Source organism: Colossoma macropomum, unplaced genomic scaffold (assembly GCF_904425465.1).
Source record: "Colossoma macropomum unplaced genomic scaffold, Colossoma_macropomum, whole genome shotgun sequence".
NCBI classification, from domain to species: domain Eukaryota; kingdom Metazoa; phylum Chordata; class Actinopteri; order Characiformes; family Serrasalmidae; genus Colossoma; species Colossoma macropomum.
Genome location: NW_023494787.1, coordinates 4,221,788 through 4,238,557, shown reverse-complemented (window position 1 = coordinate 4,238,557; position 16,770 = coordinate 4,221,788). Strand labels below are relative to the sequence as shown.

General features: G+C 41.8%; 2 protein-coding genes across 2 annotated transcripts in view; both read right to left on the bottom strand.

Moving 5' to 3' along the window:
• LOC118805243 (regulating synaptic membrane exocytosis protein 2-like) overlaps positions 1 to 6,885 on the bottom strand; it is a 166,579-nt gene extending 159,694 nt beyond the window's left edge. The window contains exon 1 of the mRNA XM_036565918.1: positions 6,626 to 6,885. Coding sequence (XP_036421811.1) covers positions 6,626 to 6,830 — 205 coding nt within the window. The 5' untranslated portion in view covers positions 6,831 to 6,885. The remainder of the gene's footprint in view (positions 1 to 6,625) is intronic.
• LOC118804841 (regulating synaptic membrane exocytosis protein 2-like) overlaps positions 6,847 to 16,770 on the bottom strand; it is a 94,716-nt gene continuing 84,792 nt past the window's right edge. The window contains exons 4-5 of the mRNA XM_036565464.1: positions 6,990 to 7,467; positions 6,847 to 6,948 (exon numbers count right to left, since the gene is read on the bottom strand). Of these exons, the coding sequence (XP_036421357.1) occupies positions 6,847 to 6,948; positions 6,990 to 7,467 (580 nt within the window). The remainder of the gene's footprint in view (positions 6,949 to 6,989; positions 7,468 to 16,770) is intronic.

Genomic DNA, 16,770 nt, shown 5'->3' with positions numbered 1-16,770 from the left:
GGAGATCTACTTTAGTGTCAACCTGCACCTGATATGATGCCCCTCCCTTTTGCTGATGCCAGCACAGCTTTTTCATCCAATCAAGGACTTCTGAAGAAGTTAATTAGCCGGAGCAGGTGTGGCCGACAGTGGTGGGAGCTATGTTCTGCAGCAAAGTAGACCTCCAGGACCAGGACTGGTGACCACTGCTTTACAGTTTCATTAAATGATGTGCTCTCTGTGTCTGTAGTGGCTCCTCACTGACTACAGTGCGCTTTAATTACAGCGCTTTAATTATTGAGCAGCAAAGCGGTGTGTAGTGAACACACCTATGCAGCTCACGGCTAGTCAGTGACGCTTCTGAGAAAGTCAGGCGGCGCCGCAAAGGATGAGCTGTGAGAACAGACATGCTTGAGCCCGTCTCACGCTCTGAGCCACCACCGCCCGGACTACTGACACGCCCTAGTCCAGTCGCTGAGTTCTTTCAGCTGGAGATCTGTTTATTGAACAGCAGGGACCATGATATGAGTCACAAGAATTACGAGAATATTAGAATGAGATATATGAATTATATTAACATTCATTTTAGGCTTTTTAAAATGTATTTAACCACTTATTCACCCAGAACCTGCCAGGTTACATTGCTTTCCGTGTGATCCCTGAATTATAGTCTTAGGATGGAAGATATGAAGGGATTTTTTGTGACATTATTGTATAAATAATAAGTAAAGAAATAAATTGTTCAAATGATGATTGATTAATTAATTTCATTTTGAAATAGAAACTTAGATCATTTAATGCAATATAATGAAAAATGTAATTTATGTTTAAACATGCATTATTTATATTTTCTTTATTACGGAATTAAAATGTATTTTTTCATTTATGTATTAATTTATTTGTATGTTTATTTATTCATTTATTGATTCATTTTTTAGTAGTGGTAGTATTATTATGAGTATCATTATTATTATTAAAAATAATAAAAAGTCCTCCCAGTACAACAGAAACTCCTCCTGGTACATCCAAAACTCCTCCCAGTACAACCGAAACCCCTCCCTGTACATCCCAAACTGCTCCCAATACAACAGAAACTCCTCCTGGTACATCCAAAACTCCTCCCAGTACAACCGAAACCCCTCCCAGTACATCCAAAACTCCTCCCAGTACAACCAAAACCCCTCCTAGTACAACCAAAACTCCTCCCAGTACAACCAAAACCCCTCCCAGTACAACCAAAACTCCTCCCAGTGCAACCGAAACTCCTCCCAGTGCAACCGAAACCCTTCCCAGTACAACTGAAACTCCTCCCAGTGCAACCGAAACCCCTCCCAGTACAACTGAAACTCCTCCCAGCACAACCACAGCTCCTCCCAGTACAACTGTACCTCAACCCAGTACAACTCAAACTCCTCCCAGTACAACTGGAGCTTAACCCAGTACAACCGAAACTCCTCCCGGTACAATAAAAACTCCACCCAGTACAACCTAAACTCCTCCCCATGCAGTTCGTCACTGTGCTCTTATTCCATGTCTGAGAGGAAGACGATCATGGAGGACGTACCTGTTTGAGGACCAGAGGAAACTAAATACCTAATAGTAATATGGACAGACGTGACCGCGCTAAACAAACTGCAGATGACTTAATAAACGATTGGCCACTGGTTGCTGCATAACAAGCTGATTTGCATATTCCGTCCCACACAAGAATCGGATTTCAGTCCGACTAACCGGAGACGCATTTGACTACCAAGTGTAAAAGCATGCGGCTAAAATCTTAGCAGGACACAATCCAGATACCGGACACAGGAAGTGACCAGGTGTAAACAAGGCCAAAGACAAACATTAACATGGAAAAGAACTGCTATCTACTTCTCTCTGCGCCGTTATCTCCACAGTGCCCTGCTGTAAATAATCAGAACAGATTCTCCTCTAAGAACGTGTGATACATCAGCTCTCTTTCTTTCTCTTTCTCTATGCCTTACTTCTCTTCCTCTCTTCCTCTCGCTCACGTTTCCCTCATTCATCCATCTAACCCAGCTTCCCACTCTCTCCTTCCCCTTATAGACCTTTGGTCCGGCCATAATTACATCCCGAGAAACAATCAATATCTATTTACTGCTGATAGTTTAGTGTCTTGAAAGTCCATCTAAAATCATGTGCACGTTTAATTGTCTCATGTCTCTGTGAGTCAGAAACAAATGTCTGTCTGCAATGAATCGTGCAGTGAAAGGCAGTGGAGGCAGCGGCTCACCTCGACTTATTTCACTCACTGTATTAGCAATACTACAGATACTGTAATAACACCAGTGCTTTAGCCTGGAATACTACAGAAGGTCGGAGAGGTCAAGAGCTGTGGTTTTCTGGATTATTATCTTGAGATCATGACTTAATTGTGTTGTGATCTCAGGATAACAACTTTTGGACATCAAATCTGTGTAAATAGTGACCGTGACCCAAAAATGGAGAGTGGGGAAACAACATATTTAACACTAAAACGAATATTAAACAATGGATCATCACCATGAAACACAGTATATTTAATATTGAGTTGTTAATCTAAGTTTACACCATCAGCTAAGTAACCTTAGCTGACCCTCAGCAGCTGCATGGCTTCACATCACTGCCTCAATTTACTAGGCTTCTTTTCCATGGTAGCCTCATTCACGGCACACACTGCTTATATTATTTACATTTTTAAAAGAAAATAATCAATTCATGTACATTTTCATGCAATTAGATTTTATAAAACTAAAATAAATGCAGGAAAACACTGTATGGAAAGCCACTCCTTCTGTGGAAGCTGGTGTATGGAATACTGACGGCACAAACTGATGATACATATGATATTTTTCTTATTTCTTTAGAAGTATTGCCCCAAATGTGACCAATCAAAATGCATTTTGGTTGCTAAGCAGATTTTGCAGAGTCAAACCAATCATTACATCCTATTTTACTTATATACAATAACTACTGTAACATCCTATTTTACTTATATACAATAACTACTGAAACGCGAAAGGTGCCGAAGTACTGAGCGGAATACTGCAGTCTTACGTTAGCTAATAAAGTAGTTAGAATACAGTGCGTTTGAGTCACTGGTTAGCATCTACGCCGTGTTTTGTGTCCCATTTGCTTATTTCTCATCACCAAAGCCCTCTGCTATCTAGATTGGAGTGAAAGTTGAAGCTAGACTGACTCCAAGTGTTACAGGGGTCACCCTTTGCATGAGCCAAGACTAAAACTTATGATAATATCAAAAACGGTTGATTTTTTCAGAGCACCAAGACAACAAAAAGACTGACTTAAGACAGCTACCCTGACCACCTTACACCAAACGATCGAGATGATGCGAGCATGACGCATTTTGACTTTGGAAATTTGTCTGAGACAGTAAAATCACTTGAAAAGTTGTTGTGGTGTAACATTATCTCAGACTGCAATTCTCAGAGAGATGATTGCTGCATTTCTTTTTTTTATTATTTTTTTTCCCCAATTTTCTCCCCAATTAAGTTGTTTCCAATTCCACCAGCTAGTTAGGACTCCCCCAATCACACGATACCACCAGCGCTAGGAGGATGAAGGCTAGCACAGGCTTCCTCCAAGATCTGTGAAGCGCCGCCGCATCTTTTCGAACTGCTGCTCACACAACGTCATTGGACAGCCAAACGCGCTCGGAGGAAAACGCCAACCGCCAGATCTGTGACGTCAGCTAACAGACGCCTGCACTGACTTAGCATTGCGCTGAGTGATGAGGGGGGACGGGGCCATCCTACCCACCCAGAGAGAGCGAGGCCAACTGTGCTCTCTTGGACTCCCGGCCATGCGATCTCCTGCTGATAGGGTCAACGTTTAGACGGTGGCGCCACTCGGCAGCCGCTGCATTTCATTTTCAATGCAACACGACTGAAACCTCCCTAACTCAGCCATTCAGCTAAACTGGATAACCTTAGCATGTTTTGAACTGTATGTATGTTGGATTATCTGAGCTTACACATGGCATAGTAAGGTTACTATACCTCAATAATAGTTTCAAAGGTACTGGATGAACTGCTGTATCACCCACTACTACTTAAGTAGTACACTTAAAGCGATGAAGCTGAAACCACAACTTAGGCTCTAAAATTCAATTTACAATTATTTTGTCTACATTCAGCTCAAACATTTCCCTGAGAACGTTTACGCAGCTCATTTAAGGTTATGGAGTGTTTGAGTGAAAACCTAAGGTCAAAGATGTTTTATGCAAGTGACCACTGATCTACAGTGGAGCTTCAGTGGGTGCCGTATCAGCTATGCAGACACGACTCTAGAATTTAATAACATTTGTAAATTAATATAACTTTATTATTAAGAAATATATAGCGATTTGCTCTATTAAAGGAGAGAAAGCAGCTAACACGCCCATTCCTCATTCCAACACTCTGTGTAGGCTTAATGGTCTGTGTCAACAGACCGCTATCAAATATTAGTTGACCGAAAAAATTCCATCATGTGTTCTAATAGAAGTGATACAGGCGCTAAGAGCTTATCCCAATAGCTAACTGGGACTTTATCCTCCCAATATTACGACTTTATTCTCGAAATAGCATGACTTTTTCGGAATATTACGGCTTTTTTCTCAAAATATTACGACTTTATTCTCAAAGTCTACTATATTTATTATTTATTAACAGTGGCCCTAAAACGCCGTTGTAGCTTTGACACAAGTAAATAATAAAAAAAATATTTTATACATCACAAAACAGAAAAAAAAAACACAACACAGAGTTGAAAACATGCACATGGCTAAATCATGCTATCATAAGACACAGACCATTCGTTTTTAATTACAATAAAAGAGACGTTAACGAAGAGGGTCTTTTGCGTTTTCTCTGAAAACGTGATTCGGTCATTTATCAGACAGCTGAGACATTTATCAGACAAATCTCTGCTGAAACCTGCTCCAAGCAAGCCTGAGAGCGGGGAGTGCACTGATTCATCAATAAAATCTATCGTTACACTCCTTTAATTAACAGAACCTCTTCCTGCTCTGCTTTAGGTGTTCACCACACGACTTTTACACTCTGAGCACATTTCTAAAACGGACAGCGTCACAAACTTATCGTCAGAATTGCTTGTCTTGTTGTTGTGAGGCGCTCACACTAGACGACAGAGCAAAGAGAGAGAGTAACACACATAACGAGTTTGGGCTACGATAAGAACTCAGAATCCCAGGTCTCCTCAAATCACACGACACAAACAGAGCTGAACTTACTGGACCTGTTTGGGCTTTTATGTGCAGCTAAATCACAAATTGGGGATTAATATGAGGTGAGAAGCGCTGATATCACAGTGAGAGCTGGAGAAACATTTCACTACAAACTGGCAGCTAAACTGTAAAGAGAGTGACCAGACGCCTGGATCAGCATTATAAACATGATATGGGTTCCTATTTGTCTGTGCTTTACGCTCAGCTCCTCTGTCTCCACTCCACCGTTCAGGCGGTGTACCTGCGCGTCTCTTCACCTGTTCCTCCGCTCTTCTAGCTCTCTGACTGACTGTTGTTTGAAGAACAAGTGCTGAAACTGCAACCTGGATTTTTAAATGAAAACATAAGGCCAGAGATGTTTTATGCAAGTGACCACTGATCCATAGTGGACCTTCAACTGGTGCCGTATCAACTTCGGGCCTCATTCTCCAATATCCTCCCAAGTTTCCTCTTAACTGTGTTCTTGAGAAAGAACAAACCTGTTCTCACCTTTGTGCTCTTGAGTGTGTGTAGATTTGGTTCTTACCTAAGAACAAATCTCAAATAAGAGGACATTTTCGTGAAATCTTCGTTAAAACTGCGCAAGTGGGTTTTAAGAAGAAATATCCTCTTAAGAATGGTTGGAGAAAGAGGCCCAATGAATATCTTGATTTTCTTTGAATATACACACTTAAAAAAGATTCTTCAAGGGCTCTTTAATAAAGGCCATAGTTCTATTTAGAACCATGAGTTGTATAGAACTGTTTGCATGCTTAAATAACTCTTTGCATGGTGAAATGGTTCGGATTGATGCAGAATGTGTTGTATATGGTTCTATATAGGACCAAAAAGGGTTCTTCTATTGTTACAATGTCGAGTTTGTAACAATAGAAGAATATTTTGTTGCTCTATAGAACAATTTTCAAAAACGTTATATGTAGAACCATATACTCCATCAATCTGAAGAACCATTTCACCATGCAAAGAACCATTTAAGCATGCAAACAGTTCTATATACAACTCATGGTTCTAAATAGAACTATGGCCTTTATTAAAGAACCCTTGAAGATCTTTTTTAAGAGTGTATGTTTGTTTGTCAAAAGTTTGGGGAAACCTTCCCTCCTTCTGATTCTGACTTCTCGCTGTTTAATGACATACTTATATTTGTTTATGTTTTTAGCATAAAATCAATAAGCTGCCAATCATCTAAGGTCCTAGCAAGTTGCTAATCCTTTCATCAAAGTGTCTTCCTCAGTATGAAGAGCAGGTTTTTGACAAAATAATAACCCAAAGGTGGTTTAAAGTGGTGATTAGTGGTAATATCACAACAAGAGGATTAAATTTGTCTTTATTTCCCAGATAATACGTCACTAATATTTACACGTGTGATAATTCCACCACTCGTGCGCCGTCTCTCACCTTTCTCGCTGATGGACTCGCTCTCCAGCTCCACATCCTCGCAGCTGGTGTACTCGGGTGTGGTTGCCAGTTCCTCCTCAGAGCTGCTGAAGCTGCCCATGGCCCTGAGCTTGCCCGTGCGGTGACGACCGCGGTGCGGCCTGGGCGGCCTGACAGACTCGGACTGGTCGGAGCTAAGCGAGTCGTTCCTCAGCATGCCGTCCATCTTCTCCCGTCCAACCTTACTCCTGTGCAGGGCCGAGCTGGGGTCCAGGTGGTGTGGCTGGGGAACCGGCCTCCTGGCTGGCTCGCCAAGCACCGGGCTGCGATGGGGCGTCGGAGGGCTATGATTGGACGTCCGTGGTCCCGGTGAACTCCTGTCTACCGAGTAGGAGCGTGGCCCCGGGCCTCCGAGAAGCGGCGGTCGAGACTGCCTCCCTCCGAGGCCATGCAGAGGCTCGTCCAGCTCTGTGTAAGCAAGAGAAACGTCGCTGTGGCGGCGTTCGTGCCTCGCCCGGGACACCTGGGCATGGATACGCATCTGCTCTTCATAGGGCTGTGGTTTGACCGGGTACCGTGCAAGGTTGGGGTCGCTGCGGTAACGGGCCTGATACTCCTCCTCCTGCTCCCGACGCCGCTGGAGCTCATAGTCTTCTAGCTGGACGTCCAGGTGCTGGTCCTGAGAGTGCCAGCGAGGGTCCTCGTACATCCTGGAGCCCCGAGGAGAGCGGCCCGGGTCTCGTCCGTAGTCGGACGGAGAGCGAGGCATACCAGGGTCCGCCGGCGCATGCTGCAGTCCTCCAACCCCCTCCCTTTGGTTGTACGCTGCGTTCGGATCCCTGGATGCTGACGGGCTTCGTTTCCTGCCAAGGACAAGTGGAAGAAATATTAAAATGTTGAAGCTGGATATTTATGCAATGTGAAAATGGTGACAACAGAGAGCAAAGCCACATCTAAGAGCCAGACAGATGCTGTTTATTTAACCCAGAGACGTCTACAGACAGCAGTCATTTTGCTATAGTGTTTAAATGCAATTATATAAATGAATCATTAAATATATAGCTAACTACGTCATAAATTACATTCACACTCTCAGAAATAAAGGTACTAAACTGTCACTGGTTCCCCTCTTGTCACTAGGATGGGATCCCCAAGGTTCATCTCAGTACCTTTAGTCAGGGAACATAACTGAACCATAATCCACTGAAATGATATGTTCTAAGCTGTACTGACTCCACACACCCCGTCTCGTCTCCAGGCTTTTATTTTACTGTTCTGTTTAAAACATTCGGTTATGAAAAGGTACAAATACGAACTTTTCACCTGGAACAACTTTCAGGTTCAGGTTCACAATCAGACCTTAAACCCACTGTTGGACCTCTGAGGGAACATTTACATTGTTTGTACACTCTAACAAATCTATACCTGCACATATAAACATATATATATATATATATATATATATATATATATATATATATATATATGAATATTCTATACCTTGTGTACCCTGCACCTCATTTATGTACCTCAGACTCACTAACTACATATATGAAAATTTGTACAACTACACATATAATAGCTTTTTTTTCATAACTTTTATTACTGTTACTAAAATGTATATTGGAATGGTGAAATACTGTGCATATAAATGTGCATATTGTATATACATGTATATATTTAGAGTCTAATGTATATATATATATATATATATATACACACACAAACATATGCTTGGTTGAGAAGCGTTCTAACCGCGCTGTTATTTCACCATAACATCACGTTTTTTCACAAACACTGTGTCACTCCGCTGAGACGCCGTTGCTAAGCAACGACTCTGACAGCTGTAGGAGACGCTCAAGACATTTGAACGTTTTAACTTCTTACTTTGCCACAAACAGAAAATGGAAACTTTTAAGATCACATTTGACCGACAGCCGATTTGGTCAGACTCTGAAGATGAGACGACACTAAATTCCCAAACTGTCATCACCACTGAGCAGCTTTTCACTCGGCAGCTGTGACAGAAGAACAGCTGAACAACCTGGAATCAGCCAGAAATGAACCCAACACCATTCGCCAAACTAAACGGGCTGTAAGATGCTTTACAGACTGGCTGGAACAAAACAACATTAATACTGATCTGGCAAAAACGGACAAAACTGAGCTAAACTTGATATTGCGTCAGTTTTATGTCTCAGTCTGATTTGGTCAGACTCTGAAGATCAGACTACACGTTTGGCGAATGGTGTTGGGTTCATTTCTGGCTGATTCCAGGTTGTTTAGCTGTTCTTCTGTCACAGCTGCCGACTGAAAAGCTGCTCAGTGGTGATGACAGTTTGGGAATTTAGTGTAAGGAGCTGGAGAACGAACTGCCGGCTGTGCAGCGAGTGGGCGGAGCTCGTTACTCTGACGTAGCAACAAGCTGCTTGTTAAGGAACTATAATTTGGTGAAGGAACTGCGAACATTAAAACATATTAAACGCCGCGTTTACGGCCCAGTTTATTAATTTATTACTGTATTTATTTAACTGTTGTATTAAAGCAGTAGAACACTCGAGGAGTGTGTTATCGCCAATAACATCACGGCTGTGATGATCTACGGCGACCAAATCACAGCCGTGATGTTATTTTGTGATAACACACTCCCTCTGTGTTCTATTGCTTAAATATTTTTTTTTCCTTATATATTTTTGTATTTAAGTTCTACAACGGGGGCTACACACCTAAAATGTTCACTCACCTTCACACCTGTGTAAATGTGATGTGACAATAAATGTGATATGATCTGATGAATGAAAAATCTGCACAGAATCTTTATTTCTAACAGTGTACATTCAGTTTACATTCTGCATTGACAGTTTTGAGTCTGTACTTCTTTCCTGTATCTAAATACAAACTCATATGTAAACATGCTTTTGTTATCTAAGGGTTACTTCCACTCTTGGTGAAAAACCACAGCTCATCTCAGTGCGATTCTCAGCTGTGCTCGAGGACATGCAGTATAAAACACTTGACACCGTTGAGCAGCGAACCGCTTGGCACATGAATCCACACCCGCTTGACTTTAGGGCTGCCTTGTCTAAACAGGCTCCCATCAGTGGTGTTCAGAGCTCCGCTCAGCCCTTCCAGCCTGTCTAGGCTGCAGAAGTGAAGGAGCTCTGGGCGCTTTCAATCACACCGAACCTTCCAGGCCCCAGTTCCCTGGTGGCTGACCCACAGGCCTGAGCGGACAGCGGGACCAGGCTGAGGCCTGATTCAGGATGACCAGAGTGTCACAGCAAGTTAGAGAGAGAGCCTCTGACACCGCGGCTTTTAGACAGAGAGCCAGACACTCTCTCTCTCTCTCTATCTCTCTCTCTCTCTATCTCTCTCTCTCTCTCTATCTCTCTCTCTCTCTCTCTCTCCAGTACCACTACTTGTCTCGCGGGCCTGACTCAATCTCTACTGAACAGATGTTGCTGGTCTCCTGCCCTGCTGGATGAAAAAAAGAGAGGGTGAGGGTGACGGGGACAGTAAGAAGAGAGAGAGAGAGAGAGAGAGAGCCTGCCTCTCTGTGAAAAAAAGCTACAAGGGAAAGAAAGGAAAAGAGAGAGCAAGAGAGTGAGGTGAAAAGCGAGAGAGGCAAAAAAGGAGAGAGAGAATGAGAGAGATACAGGAAAAGGGAGAACGAGGGAGAGGAAGAATGAGAAGCAAAGAAGAAAGAAATAAAATAACAAAAAAACAGGAGGGGCAGAGTGAGAGAGTCAGAAGAGAAGAGAGAGAGAGAATGAGAGAAAAACAAAAGAAAACAGAGAAGCAGAAAAAGAGTGAACAAGAAAGACAGAAGAAGAATGACAGGCAGAAAAGAAAGAGAAGTAAAAGTGAGAGAGAGAGAGTCAGAGAAAGAGAGAGAGAGAATGACAGAAAAGCAAAGGAAAACAGAGAGAGAGAGAGAACAAGAAATGGAGACGAAGAACGAGAGGCAGAGAAGAAAAAAACTTTAATAAAAAAGACAGAAGGGGCAGAGTGAAAGAGAGAGAGCGAGAGAGAAAGAAAGAGAAGTTAGAGAGGAAAGAGAGCGAGAGAGAGAAAGAAAGAGAAGTCAGAGAAGAAATAGAGAGTGAGAGAGAAAGAAAGAGAAGTTAGAGAGGAAAGAGAGCGAGAGAGAGAAAGAAAGAGAAGTCAGAGAAGAAAGAGAGAGAGCGAGAGAGAAAAACAAAGCAAAACAGAGAGAGAAAGGGAGAGAAGGAGGAAAAGAGAGAACAAGAAAGAGAGAAGAAGAATGAGAGGCAGAGAAGAAATAGAGAAAATAAAAGAAAGAGAAGAAAGGGGAAACAACAGGATGGGCAGAGTGAGAGAGTCAGAGGAGAAAAGTAAGAGAGAGAGAGAGTAAGAGAGAAAACCAAGGGAAAATAGAAAGAGAGAGAGAGAGAGAGAGAGAAACAGGAAAAGAGAGAATAAGAAAAGGAGAGGAAGAATGAGAGACAAAGAGAATGATGATACTTATGGTTATCATGATAAATTACGCCACGGTTTTCTGATCAGCACTGCAGTAGCACTGACGTGGTGGTGGTGTGTTAGTGTGTGTTGTGCTAGTCTGAGTGGATCAGACACAGCAGTGCTGCTGGAGTTTTTAAACACCTCAGTGTCACTGCTGGACTGAGAATAGTCCACCAACCAAAAATATCCAGCCAACAGCGTCCTGTGGGCAGTGTCCTCTGACCACTGATGAAGGACTAGAGGATGACCAACACAAACTGTGCAGCAGCAGATGAGCTATCGTCTCTGACTTTACATCTACAAGGTGGGCTGACAAGGTAGGAGTGTCTAATAGAGTGGACAGTGAGTGGACACAGTGGTTAAAAACTCCTGCAGCACTGCTGTGTCTGATCCACTCAGACCAGCGCAACACACACTAACATACCACCACCACGTCAGTGTTACTGCAGTGCTGAGAATGATCCACCACCCAAACAGTACCTGCTCTGTGAGGGTCCATGGGGGTCCTGACCACTGAAGAACAGGGTAAAAGAGGGCTAACAAAGTATCAGAGAAACAGATGGACTACAGTCTGTAACTGTAGAACTACAAAGTGCACCTATATAGTAAGTGGAGCTGATAAAATGGACAATGAGCGTAGAAGCAAGGAGGTGGTCATTATGTTATGTTAACTGGACCATAATCCACTGAAATGATATGTTCTAAGCTGTACTGACTCCACACACCCCGTCTCGTCTCCAGGCTTTTATTTTACTGTTCTGTTTTAAAACATTCGGTTATGAAAAGCTACAAATACGAACTTTTCACCTGGAAAAACTTATTTAAGGTTCTCAATCAGACCTTAAAACCACTGTTGGAGCTTTGAGAGAACATTTTGTACCTCGATTAATGGAAAATGAACCTGCACAGAACCTTTATTTCTAACAGTGTACTCTGCTCTTATCAAACCTCAGAAATACTAAATATTATATACTCATCTTCTGAAAAGTATCAGTATACGTATCGCCCACCTCTAAAAGGAAACTCACCTATAAGAACTGATAAATCTGGCACCTGTTCTGAAGAAAGCATCACAACCTGTGACCCTGAGGTGTTGGTGTTGATCTCAGCTACAGAGATTAAAATGTTCTCTGTTTAATGCGGCGCATCACAGCGGCACCGTTCATTAATGTCGCATTTCCAAAACAATTCACCGCACGCAGATCCCTCGTAATCTCCTTCACCTCCTGATCCCACCACCACTAAATCTCCCAAACTCAGAGCCTGTTAAGGGCCTATCAGACCCTCGCCGAGATGCCTGATCAATTAAAATGCCTCAGATTAGAGAGAACTAGTGCTCTAAATATTGGATCCAAATTTAATCCCCCAATACATTACAGAGCATTATGGGGTGGGGGGGGTGGGAGGGGCTTTCCTCTAATCGTTCACATATATTGCACATAAATCCGATATTGGGCCACGTTAAGCCCCAAACCACTGCTTTATCTTCCATGACCACGTTACTGAGAGTCAGAGAGGTATACAGGACTTTGTTTTGGACCAAAGATTAAGATTAGAAGCCAACATCTGTTACATTTACAGTCAAGTTGACGACACAGAACTGACACAAATTAACAATCTGAATCAAGAAACGGCAAAATCTGAAGACTTCAGCTCAAACAGGCCAGCGTTAAACAGCTACTCCACAAGTGTCAGTGGAAGAAAGATCAGTGTCTGTGTTTACATGCAAAGATTTTTGCCAATCCGATTGAATACAATCCGATTACAGATTCAGACTGAGGTGTTTATATGCACACTCTATTCAACAATTTGATGGAAAATCTTCGTTTACATGCTCACTACAAGTAATCCGATGCAAAATGACGCGCATGCGTGGAGTAGCGCTTAGAGTAAACGTTACCATGACAACCAGCATCATGTGAGTCCAGTCAGAGTGAGATGAGCAGCAGTGAGCAGCGCTTGTGTTTTTATTGACTTTAAAATGATGTCAGACTCAGGAAAACGTCCTTCACGTGTCCTTATTAAAGAAGGCCGAGAGGAAGATGTCGTGCTCTGAGACACATAAGCTGGACGTCCGTCCCACCGCTGTCTTTTAAAGACCAGAGCATAAACTTCGTCTCCTCTGCAGACCAGTTTCTGCTCCGCCATGTTGAACAGTATAAACTTTCACTATGACGTGACGAACATGATCAGAACGGACTTAAACTTTCCGATAGGGAATGTAATCAGATACAGGCGTTTACACGGATAATATTCTTCTATTTAACGGATCATTTACAGGATTACCCACCTCAATCAGTCGGATAGAAACTGTATTCCGAATGGCCTCAACTGGACAAGACTATTCCGATTAAGGTGTTTACACGGACGTATTCTATTCTGATTGAGCTATTAGTCGGATTATTAACGGATTATCAGGCTGCATGTAAACGTGGCTAACGATCAGTTTTAGATTTAGCTCAAGGGTGGCAATACAAAAAACAAATACAGCACAATACTTAAAAACATTTGTTCAATACATGGTAAATATTAGGGGTGCGGGAAAAACTCGATTCTTAGATGCATCGCGATGCGGATGTGAACGATTCCGAACTGATTCATAAATGTCAAAAATCGATTTTCTAAATATTTAATTTATACCGTAATGTTGACGGAACGCAAAAGGCGGAACTTGGGAGTGGGTAAGTGCAGCGCCCGGACAGTCTGTGGCGGCACATAACAAAAACATTACTGGATGAGTGAGAAATCCGACCGGCTCCCTCGGCATTAAAGCCAGGTTAGATCAGGAGTCACAACACAAATGATAAGAAGAGCCATTTTGTCCTTTCAACAACAATCAAACCACCTTGGGAGCCACAACATTTAATGTCCAGTATGTCTTAATGTGCTAGTTTAGGATAAAAAAATATAAACGAGAGCGCAGATTTACTCCGCTCTGCTTTAAGCTTCAGCTTTAGCCGCTTTCCTCCATCTCCGCCAGAAAACCTTTTCTTCAAAACTAGAAGAGTTTCTTGTAAAATGTCTCAGCGTCCGGCTGTTTTACGAGGCTGAAGTCGCTTCTCATTCGCCAGCTTCTCGTTCTAATTTTCCCGTTCCACCTTAAATTCTGCCTTAGGCGCCCAATGTAACTGCTGCACCATTTAAGGTGGAACGGGAAAATTCGAAAGAGAAGCGAGTTCATTTTCGCAACTTTTTAGAGAAAGACAGTCTCTCAGCAGATTTAACCAACCGCGCTGCTTATAAATGCGAATAAGTCTCCAAATGTTCGTCTGAATCTCTGTTTTTTCGTTCGCTACTGGTGAGGCCGGACCTCGGGGCTGTATGACCTGCTGTTTCGCGCTATGCTGCACACTTTGGAGCCGAGATTCAGCGTCCAGTCTCGAAAATACCCCCCACCACCCCCCCGTACAACGAGACCAAAACCGAAGTTTTCAGGGTAACAGCGCATTTTATCGCAGATGAGTGGCAGCAGCGTTTCTGAATGAGAGCCTTCTAGTTCACTTGCCACATCACTTCCATTTGATTTATTAATAAAAGATATTTTAGATATTTAAAGTAAAGTATTTGTAATGATCCATAATGCATTTACATTATGGATCATTACAAATACTTTGCTTTAAAACTACCAAGTCCTCAGACAGTATGAAGATAGAAATCCTGTATAGAGAAAAAAGATGCATCGATAATCGTTTTATAATCGCATCGCAGCCTCTGAATCGTAATCGAATCGTGAGGTGCCTAAAGATTCCCACCCCTAGTAAATACCACTTTATATATTTAATATAATTTAATATATTTAATTTAATGAACCACTTCACTTAAAACAATAAGCTAAAAGTACCAAACTACTCAGTCTCTCCACATTCTTAGAACAGGTGAGTTCTTCAGTGAAGAGAGTCGCTCTTTATTAGAACCATGAACACTCAAAGAACCATGTGCATGCTTAAATGGTTCTTTGCATGGTGAAACTGTTCTTCAGATTGATTCAGAATGTGTTGTATATGGTTCTATATAGCACCAGAAAGGGTTCTGCTATTGTTACGATGTCAAACTTGTAACAATAGAAGAACCCTTTTAGTGCTATATAGAATCATTTTCAAAAAGGTTCTAACACGTTTCATCAATTGGAAGAACAATTTCACCAAGCAAAGAACCACTTAAGCATGCACATGGTTATTTGAGTGTTCATCGTTCTATATAGAACCATTTTCTTTACTAAAGAACCCCTGAAGAACCACTTCACTTAAGACGGTGACCTAAAAGTAAACTACTCAATCACTCAACACTCTTAAAAAAAGATTGTTCTCCAGTGGTTCTTCAGTAAAGACAATGGTTCTGTATTAGAAAAAGAAACACTCAAAGAGCCAGTGTATGCTTAAATGGTTCTTTGCATGGTGAAATGGTTCTTCATATTGAAGGAGAATGTGCTGTACATGGTCCCAAAAAGGGTTCTTCTATTGTTACAATGTCAAGCCTGTAACAACAGAAGAACCCTTTTTGGTGCTATATAGAACACTTTTCATCAGCTTTTAACCACATCAAGGGTTTTTTGAGTGTTCATGGTTCTCCATAGAACCATTTTCTTTACTAAAGAACCCTTGAAGAACCACCTTTTTTAAGTGAGTATTTTTATTTGAACCACTTCCCTTAAGACAACGATCTAAAGTAACTACTCAGTCACTCTACACTCCAAAAAAATGGTTCTCCAATAGTCCTTTAGTGCAGAGAATGCTTCTGTATTAGAACCATGAACACCCTACGAACGAGTGTATGCTTAAAGGGTTCTTTGCATGGTGAAATGATTCTTCAGATTGATGGAGAATGTGCTGTATGTGGTTCTATATAGCACCAAAAAGGGTTCTTCTATTGTCAAGCCTGTTGGTGCTATACAGAACCCTTTTCAAAAAGGTTCTAAATAGAACCATTTTCTTTACTAAAGAACCCCCTTGAAGAACCATCTTTATAAGTGTGCATTTTTGCTTAAGACAATGATCTAAAAGTAAACTAATCACTCTAAAAAAGATGGTTCTCCAAAGGTTCTTAAGTAAAGACAATGGTTTATTAGAACCATGAACACTCAAAGAAACATTTGCATGGTTAAATAGTTCTTTGCATGGTGAAATGGTTCTTCAGACTGATGGAGAATGTGCCGTATATGGTTCTATATAGACCAAAAAGGCTTTATCTAACACATGCTCCATCAATTGGAAGAACCATTTCACCATGCAAAGAAAGATTTAAACATGCAAATAGCTCTCTGAGTGTTCATGGTTCCATATAGAACCATCTTTTTTAAGTGTGCAGTACCCCACAGGGAGAAATCCAAGTTTTTACAGGATTGGATCTCATTCATTCTTTTTTCCTGATATCAGCAAAATACCAACGTCATCTCAGCCCAGCTCTGTTTAACACTGAGTGCTTTTAGTCAAGTAAGGACAGGAAGTCTAGAACGAGCAGCACTGCAGGAAAAAAAGAACACTTCTGTTATTCCTGCCAATAATTACTAAGATTCGGTGGCAAGTACGGCTTCATAAGAACCCAGTTCATGCCTGAATGGTTCTTTGCATGGTGAAATGGGTCTTCAGACTGATGGACAATATATAAATACAACCAAAAAGGGTCTGTTATTGTTCTGAAGTCAAGCTTGTAACGATAGGAAAACTCTTTTTCGGTGCTATACAGAA